Source organism: Schistocerca cancellata, chromosome 12 (genome assembly GCF_023864275.1).
Source record: "Schistocerca cancellata isolate TAMUIC-IGC-003103 chromosome 12, iqSchCanc2.1, whole genome shotgun sequence".
Lineage (NCBI taxonomy): Eukaryota > Metazoa > Arthropoda > Insecta > Orthoptera > Acrididae > Schistocerca > Schistocerca cancellata.
The window spans coordinates 108,174,605-108,193,160 of record NC_064637.1 but is presented as its reverse complement, the minus strand read 5'-3'; the positions used below and the strand labels follow the sequence as shown (position 1 = coordinate 108,193,160).

Genomic DNA, 18,556 nt, shown 5'->3' with positions numbered 1-18,556 from the left:
GCGCATCCTTTGGGAAACTAAATTCCTTCCTATAAGCATGAACGCAATGAATGGGAAGATGTTGAGCCAAAACACTTCTGTGGCGGCATATGAGATTGAGTACTTAACACTTTCTTTGACGCAGTCACAGAAGACGCCTTATGTTGTTTTACATCAGACTGACAAAAAATTACTTGGTGACCAACTGCAACTGCTTTCAATACGCACATCGTTTCCACGATGAAATGTTATTTTTTCGTGTAAGGTTCGTGAAATCGTCGAATCTGATCCTGTAATTTTACCAATGAACGCATATGGGATTCCATTTCTCTCTCATGACTGCACTAACGAAACTGCATATGAACTCATCTGATCCCATAGAACATCGTTTGCATCACATATTTGACAAGTTTCTCTCCCTTATCATTAAATAAAATCCACTACTTTCAGATTTTTGTAGTAACTTGATCGTTCGAAAGGAAAGTTCGAACAAGGAAGCGTTGGTATAGTGGTTCTAGTAGAATAAATTACTTTCACAGCATTTAGGGAGTTGTGTCTTTTTACTGACAGGACCTGTAAAGCATTGATAATGTCATTTTTATTCCAAATCGTCCTTTTTAGTTTCAGGGAGTTAAATCGTTACGAGGCATAAGCAAATCCGATGAGAAGCTCCGTAGGGATTGCAATTTGAGGTGTTTCATATTAGAGGCACACACTGCAATCCTGAAATTTCTCGTCATCTAACTCATCAAACACAGCACAAAATTAATACCGGATCGTAATACTCAATAAGGATATGACGATGATGAAGTTTCATACTCCGAAACAGAGTGTAGAGGACGATGCGGGAGACCCGCACCGCCGTACTAGGCAAGGGCCTAGCGGAGGTGGTTTGCTATTGCCTTCCTCCGACAATAATAGGGATGAATGATGATTATGAAGACAACACAACAACACCCAGTCATCTAAAGGCAGGTGAAAATCCCTAACCCCGCCAGGAATGGAACCCGTGACCCCCTGCTCGGGAAGCGAAAACGCTATCGCGAGACCAAGAACTGCGGGCGATAAGGATATGATATAAGAAAAACATTATGTTCAGTACCCGCAAATGCATAAATACACTACTGGCCATTAAAACTGCTACACCACGAAAAGACGTGTTACAGGCGCTAAATTTAACCCAAAGGAAGAAGACGATGTTACATGCAAATGATTAGCTTTTCAGAGCATTCACACGAAGTAGGTGCCGGTGGAGACACCTACAACGTGCTGACATGAGGAAAGTTTCCAACCGATTTCTCATACACAAACAGCAGTTGACCGGCGTTCCCAGGTGAAAAGATGTTGTGGTGCCTCGTGTAAGGAGGAGAAATGCGTACCATCACGTTTCAGACTTTTATAAAGGTCGGAATGTAGGCTGTCGCGATTGCTGTTTATCGTATCGTGACATTGCTGCTCTCTTTGGTCGAGATCCAATGACTGTTAGCAGAATATGGAATCGGTGGGTTCAGGAGGGTAGTACGGACCGCCGTGCTGGATCCCAACGGCCTCGTATCACTAGCAATCGAGATGACAGGCATCTTATCCGCATGGCTGTAACGGATCGTGCAGCCACGTCTCGATCCCTGAGTCAACAGATGGGGGCGTTCGCAAGACGACAACCATCTGCACGAACAGTTCCACGCCGTTTGCAGCAGCACTGACTATCAGCTCGGAGACCGTGGCTGCGGTTACCCTTGACGCTGCATCACAGACAGGAGCGCTTGCGATGTCGTACTCTACGACGAACCTGAGTGCAGAAATACCTAAACGTCTTTTTTTTCGGATGAATTCAGGTTCTGTTTACAGCATCATGATGGTCGCATCCGTGTTTGGCGACATCGCGGTGAACGCACATTGAAAGCGTGTATTCGCCATAGTGGCGTATCACCCGGCGTGATGGTATGGGGTGCCATTGGTTACACGTCTCGGTCACCTCTTGTTCGCATTGACGGCGCTTTGAACAGTGGACGTTACATTTCAGATGTGTTACGCCCCTTGGCTCTATTCTTCATTCGATCCCAGCGAAACCCTACATTTAAGCAGGATAATGCACGACCGCGTGTTGCAGATCCTGTACGGGCCTTTCTGGATACAGAAAATGTTCGACTGCTGCCATGGCCAGCACATTCTGCAGATCTCTCACTAATTGAAAACGTCTGGTCAATGGTGGCCGAGCAACTGGCTCGTCACAATACGCCAGTCACTACTCTTGATGAACTGTGGTATCGTGTTGAAGCTGCATGGGCAGCTGTACCTGTACACGTCATCCAAGCTCTGTTTGACTCAATGCCCAGACGTATCAAGGCCGTTATTACGGCCAGAGGTGGTTGTTCTCGGTACTGACTTCTCAGGATATATGCACCCAAACTGCTGAGTGCCCTGACGGTAGTGACAATGTATAAGCGAAAAATGGTGTTGTGGAGGGCACTCAGCTTAGGTAGTTCGTGACTGTTGACCATCGTGCTGTAGTAGTGTAATTGTTAGCATTTCTGCTTAGAAATCAAGAAGACCCAAGTTCGAGACCCGATCGCAGCACAAATTTTAATTCATTTCGTCTGCTGGGATAATTATCGTGGAAATATTATGTTCTACTACTTGGAGACTAGTTACACCCATTCATAAATTTCATGTTCCCAAACAACGATGAATATTTATTGACCACAACTGGCCATGTCAGAACATTCTGGGCAATTCGAGCGAATGATTTGGCCACCCAGACCGTCCTACATGAATGGTATGGAACATTCATGGGATATAATCGAGAGGCCAGTTCGCGCACAAAATACTGCACCGGCGACACTTTCGCAATTATGAGGGGCAGTAGAGGCAACGTGGCTCAGGATTTCTACAGGGGACTTCCAACGGCTTGCTGAGTCCATGTCATGTCAAGCTGGGCCAAGCCGGGGAAGAGAATGTCTGACACGATATTAAATGTTGTCCCATGACTTTTGACAGCTCAGTGTAAAGACAGTTTCAGAGGCCGTCGGCTCACCTCAACCGAAAAGCTTTTTTTCCAAAGCGAATTAAAAATATTGTGCAGCGATGGACCAAGTGTGTTTAAAAGTAGGGTGAAAACGTCGTTGTAAATTTTGTACTCTTGTAGTAATAAATTAGCAAAGTGCTCTGGCAGATACATTTTTATTTACTTCTACAGTTCATGGATAATTAATCTGTGGACCCAAATGCGTCAGTCGCGAAAAAGAAATGCGATTTTCAGTGCAAGAAGAGAGATCAGTGCAATACATAAAAGGGTTGCGCGATTTGTGACAAACGGTGTTTGGATTGCGTGTACAGGTACAGCTGCCCATGCAGCTTCAACACGATACCGCAGTTCATCAAGAGTAGTGACTGGCGTATTGTGACAAGCCAGTTGCTCTGCCACCATTGACCAGACGTTTTCAGTTGGTGAGAGATGTGGAGAATATGCCTTCTTCAGAATTTTGGACCTTCTAGAGCTACATGGGGAGAAAAACAGCGGAACACGCAATCTTAAGACTTACGATACTGCACTCTAGTTTAAGATCGGCTCTGCTGTCCAATTTGAGGCCAGTTTTGACGAATTTCTCCAATTCGCCACTTTACCCAAAGAACCCAAGAACGATACTTTCGTAAGACACTTTGTTCAACTTTAAAAAAATAGAAGGCATGAATGTAATGAATTCAGTCCATTTACATGACAAGGTCTGTAGGCAAACAATTGTTTTAGATAGTATCACAGCTGAATAAGAACTTTTATTAAGTTTGTTGGCCTTTTCTCCACTTAGACGTATGTTAATCAGTTGTATTTTTTGCTTGTTATTTTTATTGATATCCAAATATTTGTGGTTTTTAGTCCTCATTAAGAATCTGACAATATTGTTTATGAATAAAAATAAGTTTTGTGAAGATTATCTAGCTGTATTTCCTAATGTGTTGTATAGCTTGGATATGGGGATGGGGATGTAATTTCACATCACTAGGGAGTATCCACATTCGTAACAGTGGCCTCAGAAGATGTACTTTCTGTTAGTGTGTCACAGTTTGCCTGTAAAAAGTTGAAATAGGCTTATCTAATCAAGGGGCTGAAGGCGTGTATGACTGCTGCATGCATGAAACTGGCTGCTTAAGCAAAAAATACTCATGTACTAAATACAGCGCTTCAGGGAATAGAATAAAGAAGAGTTTAGGAAGACACCAGAAAACGAAAACTATAAAAGAAAAGAACTGCACGATTATGTTGTAAGTAAATGAATTTAAGAGATTCAGTACTGGCTAGGACCCATAGCAAATCTAAGTAAATCGATGTTTCTAAACTTTTTGAATTATTTCAAGGACCATTTGAAGTTATGTATAAAAATGCCTGCTATCAAGTTTACCCCAAGTCTAAGAAAGGATATGACCTGAAAAAAATTCGTCGACCTTAAACCATATAGAAACAGGGAACACAATGTAAAAAAAACTAAAATAATGAATGTAACAAGAGAAAACAGAGTGTCCAATCGGAGATACAACTACAAAAAAATAAGAGTACGACGATTTAACTGAAGGAGTAAAGAAATGGCAGGTCATAAGAAGCGAATTGTAGATAGTATAAATTTTAATTAATATTTTGTAGAAACATAATATATTTTGTACTGATGTAAGGTATCTGTCACACAATATATGCTTACTTTTTACCGATCAGTTTAATATACTTTCAAGAAATACGAAATAAAAGTTTGGTGTACTTCGTGTCAGATTAAGATCTTAAGGCACGACACATTCTCAGTACTCGCCGAATACGTCATATCGAAACAACAGCTTTAGAATTAACTCTCTCTTTCATAAATTTCTGTGGGTGTCCATGTGTGTAGTTCACTGGCTCATTGGCTGGCAGTCAGATGGAGCTGCTACCTAATAGAAGTACTTGTATTTAACGTCATCTGCAATTCAGAGATTGGTTTGATGCACCTCTATATGCTAGTCTGTCCTGTGTAAGTTTCCTCATATGTAACTAGCGCAACGCACATCCTTCTGAATCTACTTATTTTATTCATCTCTTGGTCTCTTCTACAATTTTTACCTTCCTCTCTTCCCTCCACTACCAAATTGATGATTCATTGATGCTTGAGTATGTGTCTGGTCAACCGATCCCTTCTTGAGTCAAGTTGTGCCACAAAGTTATTTTCTTCCCAATTCTATTCAGTACCTCCCCATTAGTTCTCGACGTACCCATCTAATCTTCACCACTCTTCTGCACCACATATTTTAAAAGTTTCTAGTCTCTTCACTTTCATACATGGCTATTCTCCAGATTAATACCTCCAGAAAAGAAATCGTAACACATTTGCATAAGATGTTAACAAATTCCACTTTTTCATAAATGTATTCCTTGCTCTTGCCAGTCCCTCTCCATTTCGAACGCTAGTTATTTTTTCCCGACAAATAAAAAAACTCATGTACTATTTCCAGTATCAATTTCTACTTGTCTCGGCAACGCCCAATTTAATTCGACTACATTCCATTCTCCTTGATTTACCTTCGTTGGTGTTCCTTTTATACCCTCTAGCTTAGACACTATCTATTCTGCTGAACTGGCTCTTCTGAATTCTTTACCGTCTCTCACAAAATTACTTAAACTACGTCACTAGCAAAGCTCAATCTTTTTATTACCTCCTCCCGTATTTTACTTCAATTCCCAAATTTTCTCCTTGGTTTTATTCACTGCTTGCTCAGTCTACATAATAAAGAACGTCGGGGATGAGCTACAAACCTTTCCCACTCCCTTCTCAACTGCTGTTTCTCGTTCGCGCCTTCGACTCACAACTGCAGTGTAGTTTCTGTAGAAGTTGTGGAAACTTTTATTTCTGCTACCTACAGAGTTTCGAAGCGTGTATTCCAGTAAATTTTGTCCTACGTGTAGAAATGCTATAAATGTAGGTCCGAGTTTCTTCAACCTGCCATCTACAAAAAGTCGTACAGTCAGTACTGCCTCGCGTGTTCCTACAGTTCTTCAGAACCAAATTTAGTCTTCTCGGAGGTCGGCTGCCACAGCTTCTTTCCATTCTGCTGTAAATAATTCGTATCAGTGCAGCAGCAGTACCAGCATCGAAGGAAACAAACACAGCATGACAACATGGCCGAAGCAAAATAAAAAATAAAAAAATAAAAAATAGTAGCAAAAGATGCGTGTCGCCTGGAACAGGATTCACTTTTCTCCTACTGTTCACCTCCAGAGAGACCTAGAAGAATCATGAACAGTGTTGAGAAAATTTGTACACAATTGCAGCAGACAGCTGTCCATGATCTGCACCTGCGAAAGCTGACACAAACAGTGTGTCACATGAAGTACACAGAGTTAGAATTCCAATGTAGTTTCCTCAAAGTTCTGAAATGGACGAAATTTCAAACTGCCGCAAACAACAATGCGAAATGCAGTGAAAAGCGGTGAACTACTCTACGCAATGGCGGCTGCAACAATTTACACACTTCACTTCACTTCACACGCTGACGCAACAGTCAGACCTCATGCAGCAGTCATCACAATAACAGCGGCACATTAACGATTGTTATGTATGCGTCTGCTCATTGATAGCGCGGTGCTGCGACAATGTATCCTTCCGCAATCGTAAGCTACAGCATCTTTGCTTACGCTCAATAGAGTCTAGTAGAATTAACGGCGACGCGGTTCATGCGTTGTATTAACAAGGCCGGCAAATACTTAAGTCCCATTTTTTGGAGTTTCTGTTATGTGGTCGAACATGAAGCTACATTATTAATGACTTACCCCGAAAATGAGTGCAGATAAAAATAGTTTTATCCCGTATTTATGATCGATAAGAAAGAGGTAATGCCACTTGCGGCGCATAAAGTCATCCGAGGTGTCTTGATGGAGGCAGTGGAAGGAAGGGTATTTGGTCACGCTCTACCACAAACATCACCAAATATAATAATTAACATGTCCACCCCGTGAAGATAAGAGAAGAAGTCCAGGAGAAATAATAAGTAGAAGAAGCAGACGTGGTATGTGTTTGGTTGAAATTGGCGAGACATGCATGTGACGAATGGTGAGTGTCAAGATTTAGGTGTTTGAAACTTCCTGGCAGATTAAAACTGTGTGCCGGACCGAGACTCGAACTCGGGACCTTTGCTTTTCGCGGGCAAGTGCTCTACCATCCCGAGCACGACTCACGACCCGTCCTCACAATTTCAATTGTGCCAGTACCTCGTCTCCCACCTTCCAAACTTTACAGAAGCTCTCCTGCGAAATTTTGGGTGTATGTTTTATTATGTGTTTCAAGCACAGAAATTGGAACATTAGCTTTCGAACGTTAGCTGTTATTATATTTATGGACGCGAAGTACTAACAAAAATATACTGATGGAAAAAAATAGCAACGCCAAGAGGGAGTTGTAATAAACTAATGTTGCTAGGCGTGTTTCTATAGCTGGAAGATGAAGTCTATTCTAATGTCGCGCCAGTCGCATGAGGTGGTGCTAATAACGCCACTGTGAGGGTGCAAATAATGTTTGCTTTAAATACACGCTATAACGGACGTGAGAATGGTTCAAACGGCTCTGAGCATTATGGGACTTAACATCTGAGGTCATCAGTCCCCTAGAACTTAGAACTACTTAAACCTAACTAACCTAAGGACATCACACACATCCATGCCTGAGGCAGCATTCGAACCTGCGACCGTAGCAGTCGGGCGCTTCCGGACTGAAGCGCCTAGAACCGCGGCCGGCACGGACGTGGGAGTTAGTTGCCTTTGAGATTGGACGTGGTCAGCTGACGTTATCCAAGAATGCCTTTAAGGTGACAGAGTCGTGTAACGTCTCTTAGCAAAAGTCATATTATGTAATAAAGAGAAAACATTGTGTGTCATGTTTTGTTATTGTATAAAATTATGTAAAGTCTTTTTTTAATTTATTTTAGATAATATCTGTGTCGGCGAGTTCTGAAACCGCCACAGACGATACTTATTAAATATCAAACAAAGATGAGAATATGTGACTAGTATAAATAATACAGAACGAACATTAATTTCTCTGTCGTCTTCTTGGAGTTACGTGAGCAGGATAGCCTGTGACGTGATAGTGTACGCTAGGGTAGCATTCTTTTGTCAAGATCGAGAGATGTACGCCATTACGTACTCATTGTAAAGATGTGTAATAATTAATATATTTAAATGTTTTAAATAGAGTTACTTAGTGAAACCTTGCATTATAATTTATGATAAGCTTGCCTGGTGTTTTATCCCATCCCCTTAAGACATTTTCAGTTAGTTAAATATTATTCGTGGTACAGAGCTGCGCTACGAACGAACGAGCCGTTGCCGCGGCGCATTCAAATTTCATTAAGTGAAATCTATCATACCGCAAAGAAGCGGGCAGGTAATAGTGAAGTAAAAATTATTTCTTTCAGCTTTCGAAGTTGCAGAGCAGAGCAGCAGATTTTATGATGTGTTTTACGGGTTGACGCGGGCTGCTGATAATATATTACTAACAGTGCAAAAAGATAATTTACTTTGATCACGTAAAAGAAATCTTGCTGTGCGTAGTTCTGGTCTGGCAACCTTATAGTGAAAACATCTTTTTTCTACGATAATAGTCTCATGTTCTCGTGTTAGTCGTGGTACTTATTGTTGTTTTACTGTTAACAAAAATCCACTGCAAAATTATGATGTTGAACAATCATTGCGTACTGTAACATCAGTATTGATAACGAAGTAATTTTCATTAACCTTTTCAATAACTATAAAGTAAGAAAGATAGGTTGATCTTTATGGTGAGTTACAGTAACGAAAAAATGTTCCTTTAATAGAAATCCAGATCCAGAACGATAAGAACATAATATATTTTGTTTTGTCGAAAATTAATGATCCAAAGAAAGGCATAGCACAGCATCACTAAAAGGTATTTCGGGTCTCTTTTCGTAGTAACATATTTTATCTCATACATTAGTTGTTACGCGAATAATAATAATAAAACAAAACAAATAAGAAAAGAGACGAAGTGAAAGTCGCCATTACCAACAGGTCACTGAATTTGAACACGGTCGTGTAATAGGGCTATGAGAAGCTGGATGTTGCTTCTGCGATACTGCTGAAAGACTTGGCAGGAATGTAGTCAGTATACATGGTTGCTGGCAGCGGTGGTCACAATACGGCAGTGTGGCACTACCGACAGGGAAGACCATCGTGTTCCGCACTACAGCAGAAATATGACCAACAGCTTTCACTACGGCGACAGAACCGATTGTTACAAATCGCTTACTTTAGAGACATGTCGGAGACAGACGGTAGCGCGTTATCTACTGACTGCCCACTGCCATTTGTGGCTTTAGAGGTGTCAAGCGAGAGCTCACTGGAAGGCAAGATGGAGGTCTGTTTTGTTTTCGGACGAAAGCCGGTTCTGCCTCGGTGCCAGTGATGGCCGTGTGTTGGTTAGAAGGAGACCAGTTAAGACCCTGGAACCATCCTTCCTGCGTGATAGACACACTGGTCCTATACTTGGATTTACGGTCTCGGTTGCGATTTCGTATGACAGCAGGAACACTCTCGTGGTTATCCCACGCTCCCTGGCTGCAAATTTGTACGTCAGTTTAGTGATTCGACCCATCATGAAAAGCAATCCACGGGGTGTTTTCCAACAGGATAACACTCGCCCAAATACCGGTGCTGTAACGCAACAAGCTCTACAACGTGTCATATGTTGCCTTAGCGTGCTCTATAACCAAATCTGCCAGCAAACTAACACTTACTGGACGTGATTGGACGACAACTTCAGCATCAAACACAAATAGAATTAACCGACCCTGTATTGACCCACCAAGTGCGGCAGGCAATTAATTCCATCCCACAAACTACATCCGACACCTGTACAACACGATGTATGCATGTTTGCACGCTTGAATTCAACATACTGGTCGTTAAACCGGTTACTCATGTGTCAGAATTTCACATTTGCAATGATTTATCTCTCGCTTACATTAATTTGTGATCTTGCAATATTAATCACTTACATACGTTACCTAAACTAATGTACGAGTATTTACATTTTATTACCCTACATTAATTACTTTTTTGTGTTGCGACTTTTTCCGTCAGTGTAAGTAAATGTCAATGATTGTTATTACAAGCCGACCGGAGTGGCCAAGCGGTTTTCGGATCCTGCCTCGGGCATGGATGTGTGTGTCGTCCTTAGGTTAGTTAGGTTTAAGTAGTTCTAAGTTCTAGGGGACTGATGACCTCAGATGTTAAGTCCCATAGTGCTCAGAGCCATTTTTTTGTTATTACAACTGTAACAATCTTCATGACAACTGCTGTTAAACAAAAATAAAGTGTTAACATAACAGTGAACTCATTTTTATGTTTTTTTAAAATATTTTTAGACTTTTATTTATAATAAATTAATTACATTCACATTATTCACACAAGTAACTTGAAGTTGATAATTACCGATTTTCGGAATTCATGATCAGCAGCTTACAAAACCAGTTTAAAGAAACAAGCAATTGAGGAAAAGTGAAACGTACAAGACATCAATTTTGTCGTAATTTGCTACATTTTCATTACAGATTGTCTGTAACAAAATGTGCTGATTTGGGTATAGCAAAAGTCTGTTTTGAGGTTGGGGTTTCTTATAAATAGAGTGAAATTTTTACTGCTGTCAAGCAAATGTAAATACTCCGTTGCAATGTATGTAGATCGTAAGTACCACATGAATGATGATAAGGAATTTTGGGGGACACTGAAAAAAAATTAATTGAATGAAGTGTGCATTGTTTTATTTTGCTGTGTCTTTGTTTTTAGATAGTTCCGCGTAGTCAGTGCGTACACAACTTTCCCACTAGAGCGCGCCCCGCTGAGCACAACAGCACAGGCACATCGCTCGTCCGTCTCCGCACTACGAGATGGCACTGCCATAGAGATGGACCAAATTCTGCTTCCACCGATCCGCGTATTAATATGTAACGTAGCCATTGAGATTGCTGCTAAAGTAGAACCTTTTCTCCTCACGGATCACACCCGCGCAGAGACACATGAACGCGCGAGGTGTTATTACGAGTGTACAGACCTCCGATTAGTCAGTCTGCATTAGTCTGTAGTCAAGTTTCAGTCTGTGCCTAATAAGATTATCATATTCCTGTACATAGCCATGAAGATAAATGAATAGACACTTTGTCAAGTATCAGAGATATATGTGAGAATAAGATTAACGTACCAAGACCAAAGGAACTTCAGATTGTCAATTGTAAATAGCTTACAGAACCAAGTTAAGTAATTTTTATGATTTTTATTATTTTAATAAATGTCTGCGAAAATTAATCAAGTTATGTTTAAAGTTGGTCACCGTCAATCTGCTACTCTAAGCGTGCAAGTGGCATTTCTATCGTCTGACCTAACGGCAGAAGATAAACACGCCACGATAAGAGCACGAGACATATAGCTGACACTCGCCTACTTCGTTAGAGCGACAAGTCAAATAATCTGATGGTGTGTGTATGGAATGTCTTACAGTACGCACACCACAGTGTTAATTACAAAGTGTCTGTAAAAATGTTGGTTACTTTTAGTCCTTGGGTTGGGGTATCGTATAAGTCGATTGAATCCTTTTATGGCCACCGACCGAACGCCAACCGTTGTACTTCACGGCATGTAGATCGTAAATAGGCCCCATTGTCGTGTAACGTACGCTTGCGGAAGGGTACTCGAGGTAGCTACGCAGTGCGTGGCGCCGCAGACGGGCTTGGCGGCTGGCGCGCTGGCTGTGTGGTTGGCGAACTACTCACTTGTTGTAGAGGACGATGTCTGGCCGCCAGATGTGGTCGGAGGGCACGTGCAGCATGTGGACGCCGCCGTACTCCTTGGGCTCCCACCGCAGCTTGTAGTCGTACCACGACTGCCAACACACAGAGCAGTCGAGACAGGCGCGTCACAACTCCGACAGAGGCTGGAGAGGGCGGGGTGCTGGGGGTGGTGGGGGTGGGGGTGGGGGGGAAATCACTACTGTGGCAGGGGAGGAGGAGGCGGGGAGTACAGAAAATAAGGAAAGCAGTACAACGCACTTACAGAAACCACCACACAAAATCGACATCAAAGACTTGAAAATGGAAGACATCTGCATTGTCCAACATACACGGTGGTCCATTGATAGTGACCAGGCCAAATATCTCACGAAACAAGCGTCAAACGAAAAAATTACAAAGAACGGAACTCGCCTATCTTGAAGGGGGAAACCAGATGGCACTATGGTTGACCCGCTACATGGCGCTGCCTTAGGTCAAACGGATATCAACTGCGTTTTTTAAATAGGAACCCCAATTTTTATTACGTATTCGTGTAGTACGTACAGAAATATGAATGTTCTAGTTGGACCACTTTTTTCGCTTTGTGATAGATGGCGCTGTAATAGTCACAAACGCATAAATGGTTCAAATGGCTCTGAGCACTATGGGACTTAACTGCTGTGGTCATCAGTCCCCTAGAACTTAGAACTACTTAAACCTAACTAACCTAATGACATTACACACATCCATGCCCGAGGCAGGATTCGAACCTGCGATTCCCGGCGGGGTCAGCGATTTTCACCTGCCTCGAGATGACTGGGTGTTTGTGTTGTCCTCATCATTTCATCATCATCCAGTAAAGTGGCGCAATTGGACTGAGCAAAGATTGGGTAATTGTACGGGCGCTGATAACCACGCTGTTGAGCGCCCCACAAACCAAACATCATCATCATCATCGAACCTGCGACCGTAGTGGTCACGCGGTTCCAGACTGTAGCGCCTAGAACCGCACGGCCACTCCGGCCGGCAATAAACGTATAAGTACGTGGTATCCGCCAGTGCGGACGGTATTTGCTTCGTGATACATTACCCGTGTTAAAATGGACCGTTTACCAATTGCGGAAAAGGTCGATATCGTGTTGATGTACGGCTATTGTGATCAAAATGCCCAACGGGCGTGTGCTATGTATGCTGCTCGCTATCCTGGACGACATCATCCAAGTGTCCGGACCGTTCGCCGGATAGTTACGTTATTTAAGGAAACAGGAAGTATTCAGCCACATGTGAAACGTCAACCAAGACCTGCAACAATGATGATGCCCAAGTGGGTGTTTTAGCTGCTGTCGCCGCTGATCCGCACATCAGTAGCAGACAAATTGAGCGAGAATCGGGAATCTCAGAAACGTCGGTGTTGAGAATACTACATCAACATCGATTGCACCCGTACCATATTTCTGTGCACCAGGAATTGCATGGCGACGACTTTGAACATCGTGTACAGTTCTGCCACTGGGCACAAGAGAAATTACGGGACGATGACAGACTTTTTGCACGCGTTCTATTTAGCGACGAAGCGTCATACACTAACAGCCGTAACGTATACCGGCATAATATGCACTATTGGGCAACGGAAAATCCACGATGGCTGCGACAAGTGGAACATCAGCGACCTTGGTGGGTTAATATATGGTGCGGCACTATGGGAGGAATAATTGGCCTCCATTTTATCGATGACAATCTAAATGGTGCAATGTATGCTGATTTGCTGCGTAATGTTCTACCGAAGTTACTACAAGATGTTTCACTGCATGACAGAATGGTGATGTACTTCCAACATGATGGATGTCCGGCACATAGCTCGCGTGTGGTTGAAGCGGTATTGAATAGCATATTTCATGACAGGTGGACTGGTCGTCGAAGCACCATACCATGGCCCGCACGTTCACCGGATCTGACATCCTCGGATTTCTTTCTGTGGGGAAAGTTGAAGTATATTTGCTATCGTGATCCACCGACAACGCCTGACGACATGCGTCAGCGCATTGTGAATGCATGTGCGAACATTACGGAAGGCGAACTACTCGCTGTTGAGAGGAATGCCGTTACACATATTGCCAAATGCATTGAGGTTGATAGACATCATTTTGAGCATTTGTTGCATTAATGTGGTATTTACAGGTAATCACAGTGTAACAGCATGCGCTCTCACAAATTGTAAGTTCATAAAGGTCCATGTATCACATTGGAACAACCGAAATGAAATGTACAAACGTACCTACGTTCTGTATTTCAATTTAGAAAACCTACCTGTTACCAACTGTTCGTCTAAAATTGTGAGCCATATGTTTGTGACTATTACAGTGCCATCTATCACAAATCGAAAAAAGTGTACCAACTAAAGCATTCATATTTCTTTACGTAGTACACGATGATGTATTAAAAAATGGGGGTTACTATTAAAAAAAAAACGCAGTTTATATCCGTTTGACCTATGGCAGCACCATCTAGCGGGCCAACCAAAGCGCCATCTGGTTCCCCCCTTCAAGGTAGACGAGTTTCGTTCTTTGTAGTTTTTTTTCGTTTGACGCTTATTTCGTGAGATATTTGGCCCGGTCACGATCAATGAACCACCCTGTGGAGACGTTGGTAGTAAAAATCTGAGAGTTCTTCACACCTTACTTCGAATTTTTACACGATACACTAATAAACATTTGGACAGACATAGGCTACATATTTCTAATATATATATAATATTGTAATATATAGATACACACATATGAAATGTAAAGGGTCGTAGGTCTCGAAAAGTTCTTGACTGCTTAATTCAAAGTTTTCACGATCAGCAATATCATGATGATTATGTAGTGCATTAACAGACTTTTTTTTCACGAAACTCAAATATTGTATAAGGTTTCGGGACTGCAACTGAATGATGTTGACTTCTCGCCACGATATTTTGGCTGACAACTGTTCAGCCATTTTCAGGTAAGTGTCTGCCATTGGAGAATGTTAGTTCACGGTGTCGGCTTTACAGCAAAAATTGGCGTGGAGACGCTTGCGCATTGGTGGCCGTCACAGGAGCACCCTCTATCGAAATCCGCGCCCTTTGCAAACATTGTTCCATCTGTAGAGTGCAGACGCATGCGGAAAGGTGAATTTGCGGGTCCGCCCTCTGTCGGAACACGCGCTCGCAGCGCTTAAAAAAAGAAATATGTCGCCAGACGTGTCATTATGAATAAAATATTTTCTCTAATTAAAGAGATCACCGGATCCCAAGCCTTGGCCAGCTGAAAGCCGCCATCATTATTTATATTTGTGCTAGCCGCATGTCCACAGATTCTTTAATTAACGAATCCAAATAGGATCTCGCCGGAGCCAAGATTTTGGTGGCAGAATAATACACAGTGTGTCCTGTGGTAATACAACGCTCAGCTACCTTCGACTTACTGGACTGCGAAAGTAGAGTGTGGCGCTCATGTTTTACGCACCTGCCATGTACTGTGCGTATCGTCTGACCTATGTAAGCTTTGTCCCACTGGGGAGGAATTTTATAATTCCAGCCTTCCACAGTCCCAGATCATCCTTTACGAACCGATAAGAGCACTGATATTCACCGGTGGCCGGAAGATTTGCTTTAATTTTATATTTCCTTTGCGTCCTGTCTACGTTAGACGACAGCCTCCCGATGTATGGAATAAAAATAAACATTTGGGCAGACACAGTATGTAACACTGACGTACCTTCATTCGTTAAAATTAAACTATGCTTTGAGCCTTTATCCACATGAGTTGATAAGTGAACATACTGGGAAGACGTATTGTCCCGGAGCTAAAAATCAGTGAAAGAAATACGCAACGAGACTGCGAAAACAGCAACAAGTTAATTAGATTATCATTAACCTTCATTAAAACGAATAGCTATCAGACTCTGACATATTCTGGTCGTCCGACTTTTGGGCATATCCCATATTGTATGGTGCGAGGGTAAACGAGCAAATCTAAAAACGACTTTAAGGCGAGCTTTGTTAACATTGTTAAACAGATAACCGCTGTCTCAATATTTATCGCAGCAGAAGTCCGCAATAATGCACTTTCAACTACAGTGGAACCGAGGGCGTAAAAAACAGGACAAGTGCGAATAGGAGTCGCACTTCGAGGGTTCCGTACATTCTTAATTATGCATATAAATCCATGTATATGTATATAAACCCATACCGTGAATCGAGAAATTCGACGATTTTTTCCCTGTTATCGAGATCGATACTGGCACGATATCTGTCCGGAGAAATCAAAGACTTTCGACAATCTATTAACTTTAAATTTTTTGAGTTATTTCGCATTCGCTATTGTAATTTTTCATTTATTTTTGTTCGATTAACATGTTTTGCTAACTAGAAATTTGCAGATGTGTTGACTGCTCTCGTCTCCGTTGCGATTACTTGAAAGTGACACACACAGTGGTTACGGTTACTATAAGCCACACCAAAAGTTGGGAAACGGGGCCAAATTTCTAGCAGTTAACTGTAAAGTTGAGATTTTCACAAATGTTTTATTCGTATCTTACAGAAACTAGCAGTACGGCAATAAACAGCCTTTTAAACAGGCCGCTTACGGCAATCAAGTAATTTATAGCAATACAACAGTTTAAAAAGAATCTTTTTTTAAAAAAACAGAGAAGCTAGCAGTACGGCAATAAACTACCTTTTCAAATACGCCGCTAACGCCAATCAAAGTAATTTATATCAACACAACAATTAAAAAAAATTTAAAGAACATTAGTAAACAGGCTACTAAAGTAAATACAGAACTTTGTTAATAAAGTACGGTGAGGTAGTGAAGCTATCAACACCGCCATTAAAAAAATTAAACAGGTCTCAGCAAACACACGATTAATGGCAATAAAGGGCATTTACAAACTTGGAGGAATTTAAAAAAAATGTAAACAAAAGTATCCTGGAATATCATTAGAACATAACATATGACCGGACCCGTGTAAGGTGGCCACAAATCAGCCACTCATGGATGCTCAGGCTAGACAATACTGACCAATTTAAATACGCCGTTTAATATTTTTTTGTGGGATCTATAATTTACAAAACCTCTCTCACACCGGCCTGATTTAGCTTCACCGATCAGGATAGTAAAAAAACATGCGTATATTAAGGGAATTTTCATTCACAAAGCAGGCTTATCACATTCACACAGTTCAATACTGTTCTACCCTGATTAAATTGAGCTTAACTTAAATTCCATAAGGCAGTGAACCAATTTCGAAGTCTCGGTGCAACGAAAATTGTCAGTCGATCTCCTGGAAACATTTGTAATAATTATTAACTTTCGGTGATCACATGGGGAATACCGGAGATCTGCTGGTAAGACCGTGTTAGCCTATTCATTTGAAGTAATAAATTGGATATCTTGAGCATACAAAACGGCAGGTTCGTCCAGTGTAAATCAGACGTTCCCCACTGATCCCGGGCAACACAGCGTAGTAAGCAGACTCTGTCAATAATAATCAGTGAAATATTACGCGAACACACTTACTTTAGTTTAGTTCATGTATTAAATTCCTACTCATACAGAATCTCATCAAGATGGCGACTAGCTCAACAAAACATACATATACATCTTCGTTTTTTCACGGCTAATCGGCAAGATCTTCATTCTTTTCATAAGAGAAAACATAGAAAGCAGAGAAGCTATTCCATGGAGTAAATGGACGCTCCAAGGAATAATAGGGCTTGAAACTACTTTGCATTGATAATCATCGTATATTAAAGTTTAGGAATCGGTAAGATAAGAAGAGATATTTCGAGATAAGTACTGAGTTATATAATTTATAAAATTTCTGAAAATATCGCGGAGAGACCGCTGCAAGTGACATTACAGCCGGTAAACACAATTGCCACTCTCAGGCTGGTCACTGCACCGACTTTAAGCCAGCGAAAACTTGTCATAAGATGGCTTAACTTGCTGACAGAATTGGAGCTAACCTCGTGCAAGGAAACATTACACCACACAGTCCTGAATGAGCGACCACATGATCAACCAACAAAAGCCATGAATTTTCTCATAACACACGACAGAATAGCGAAACAATTAAACTGCCAAAACTACACCTCCCATCGGACAGTAACGAGAGGAGGAGGAAAGATCACTGTCTTCAATTACACCGGTGCCAGGGACAGCAAACCCGATCGCCGGAGGCCACAAGGCAGAAGAGACGCTGGTTACACAAAATTATTACTTAGTAATTAAACCTTCCACGAACTTAACTTGCAATTATGGTCGAACAGGCAGTACACGACCTCCGATGGCAAGGATCCACACATCCGACCGCGCGCGTGTCGTCAGCGTACCCAACACGCCACGGTCACGCGACAACACGCTCTGTCACCGGAGTTCACGTCTTCTCTGCAACGTAGACGGGTCGTGACCGCTCCTTCATGTTAAGTGTCTCCTTTTTAAACTCCAGTGTTGAAACGGAGGACTTAGAGAAGCTTGTTAACGTCTCACCAAGGTGAAACGAACAGCAACTACTCGTGGGGCGATTCTGTATACAACCAACCTGCGGGGAGCTCTTCCGTCAACTCGACCCACTCGTTACACACAACCGACATACATCACGTGGCGACTCGGTACAATCGCCCACGCCTGCTTCGCGCTGGAGAGCCACACTGCCCTCCCGTGTCCACCACACTCCCAGCGCGCAACGCCCCTACTTCCCCGCCACCACACGAGGTTACAACCGGTGAAAGCTGGTGAAAGCTGGTTACACAAAATTA

The 18,556-nt window shown here is 42.1% G+C and overlaps 1 protein-coding gene across 1 annotated transcript in view; it reads right to left on the bottom strand.

Annotated features, from left to right (window-relative positions):
• Window positions 1–18,556, bottom strand: part of LOC126109762 (acetylcholine receptor subunit alpha-like) — a 681,242-nt gene that overhangs the window by 302,657 nt on the left and 360,029 nt on the right. Inside the window, exon 3 of the mRNA XM_049914813.1 lies at window positions 11,776–11,885. Coding sequence (XP_049770770.1) covers window positions 11,776–11,885 — 110 coding nt within the window. The remainder of the gene's footprint in view (window positions 1–11,775; window positions 11,886–18,556) is intronic.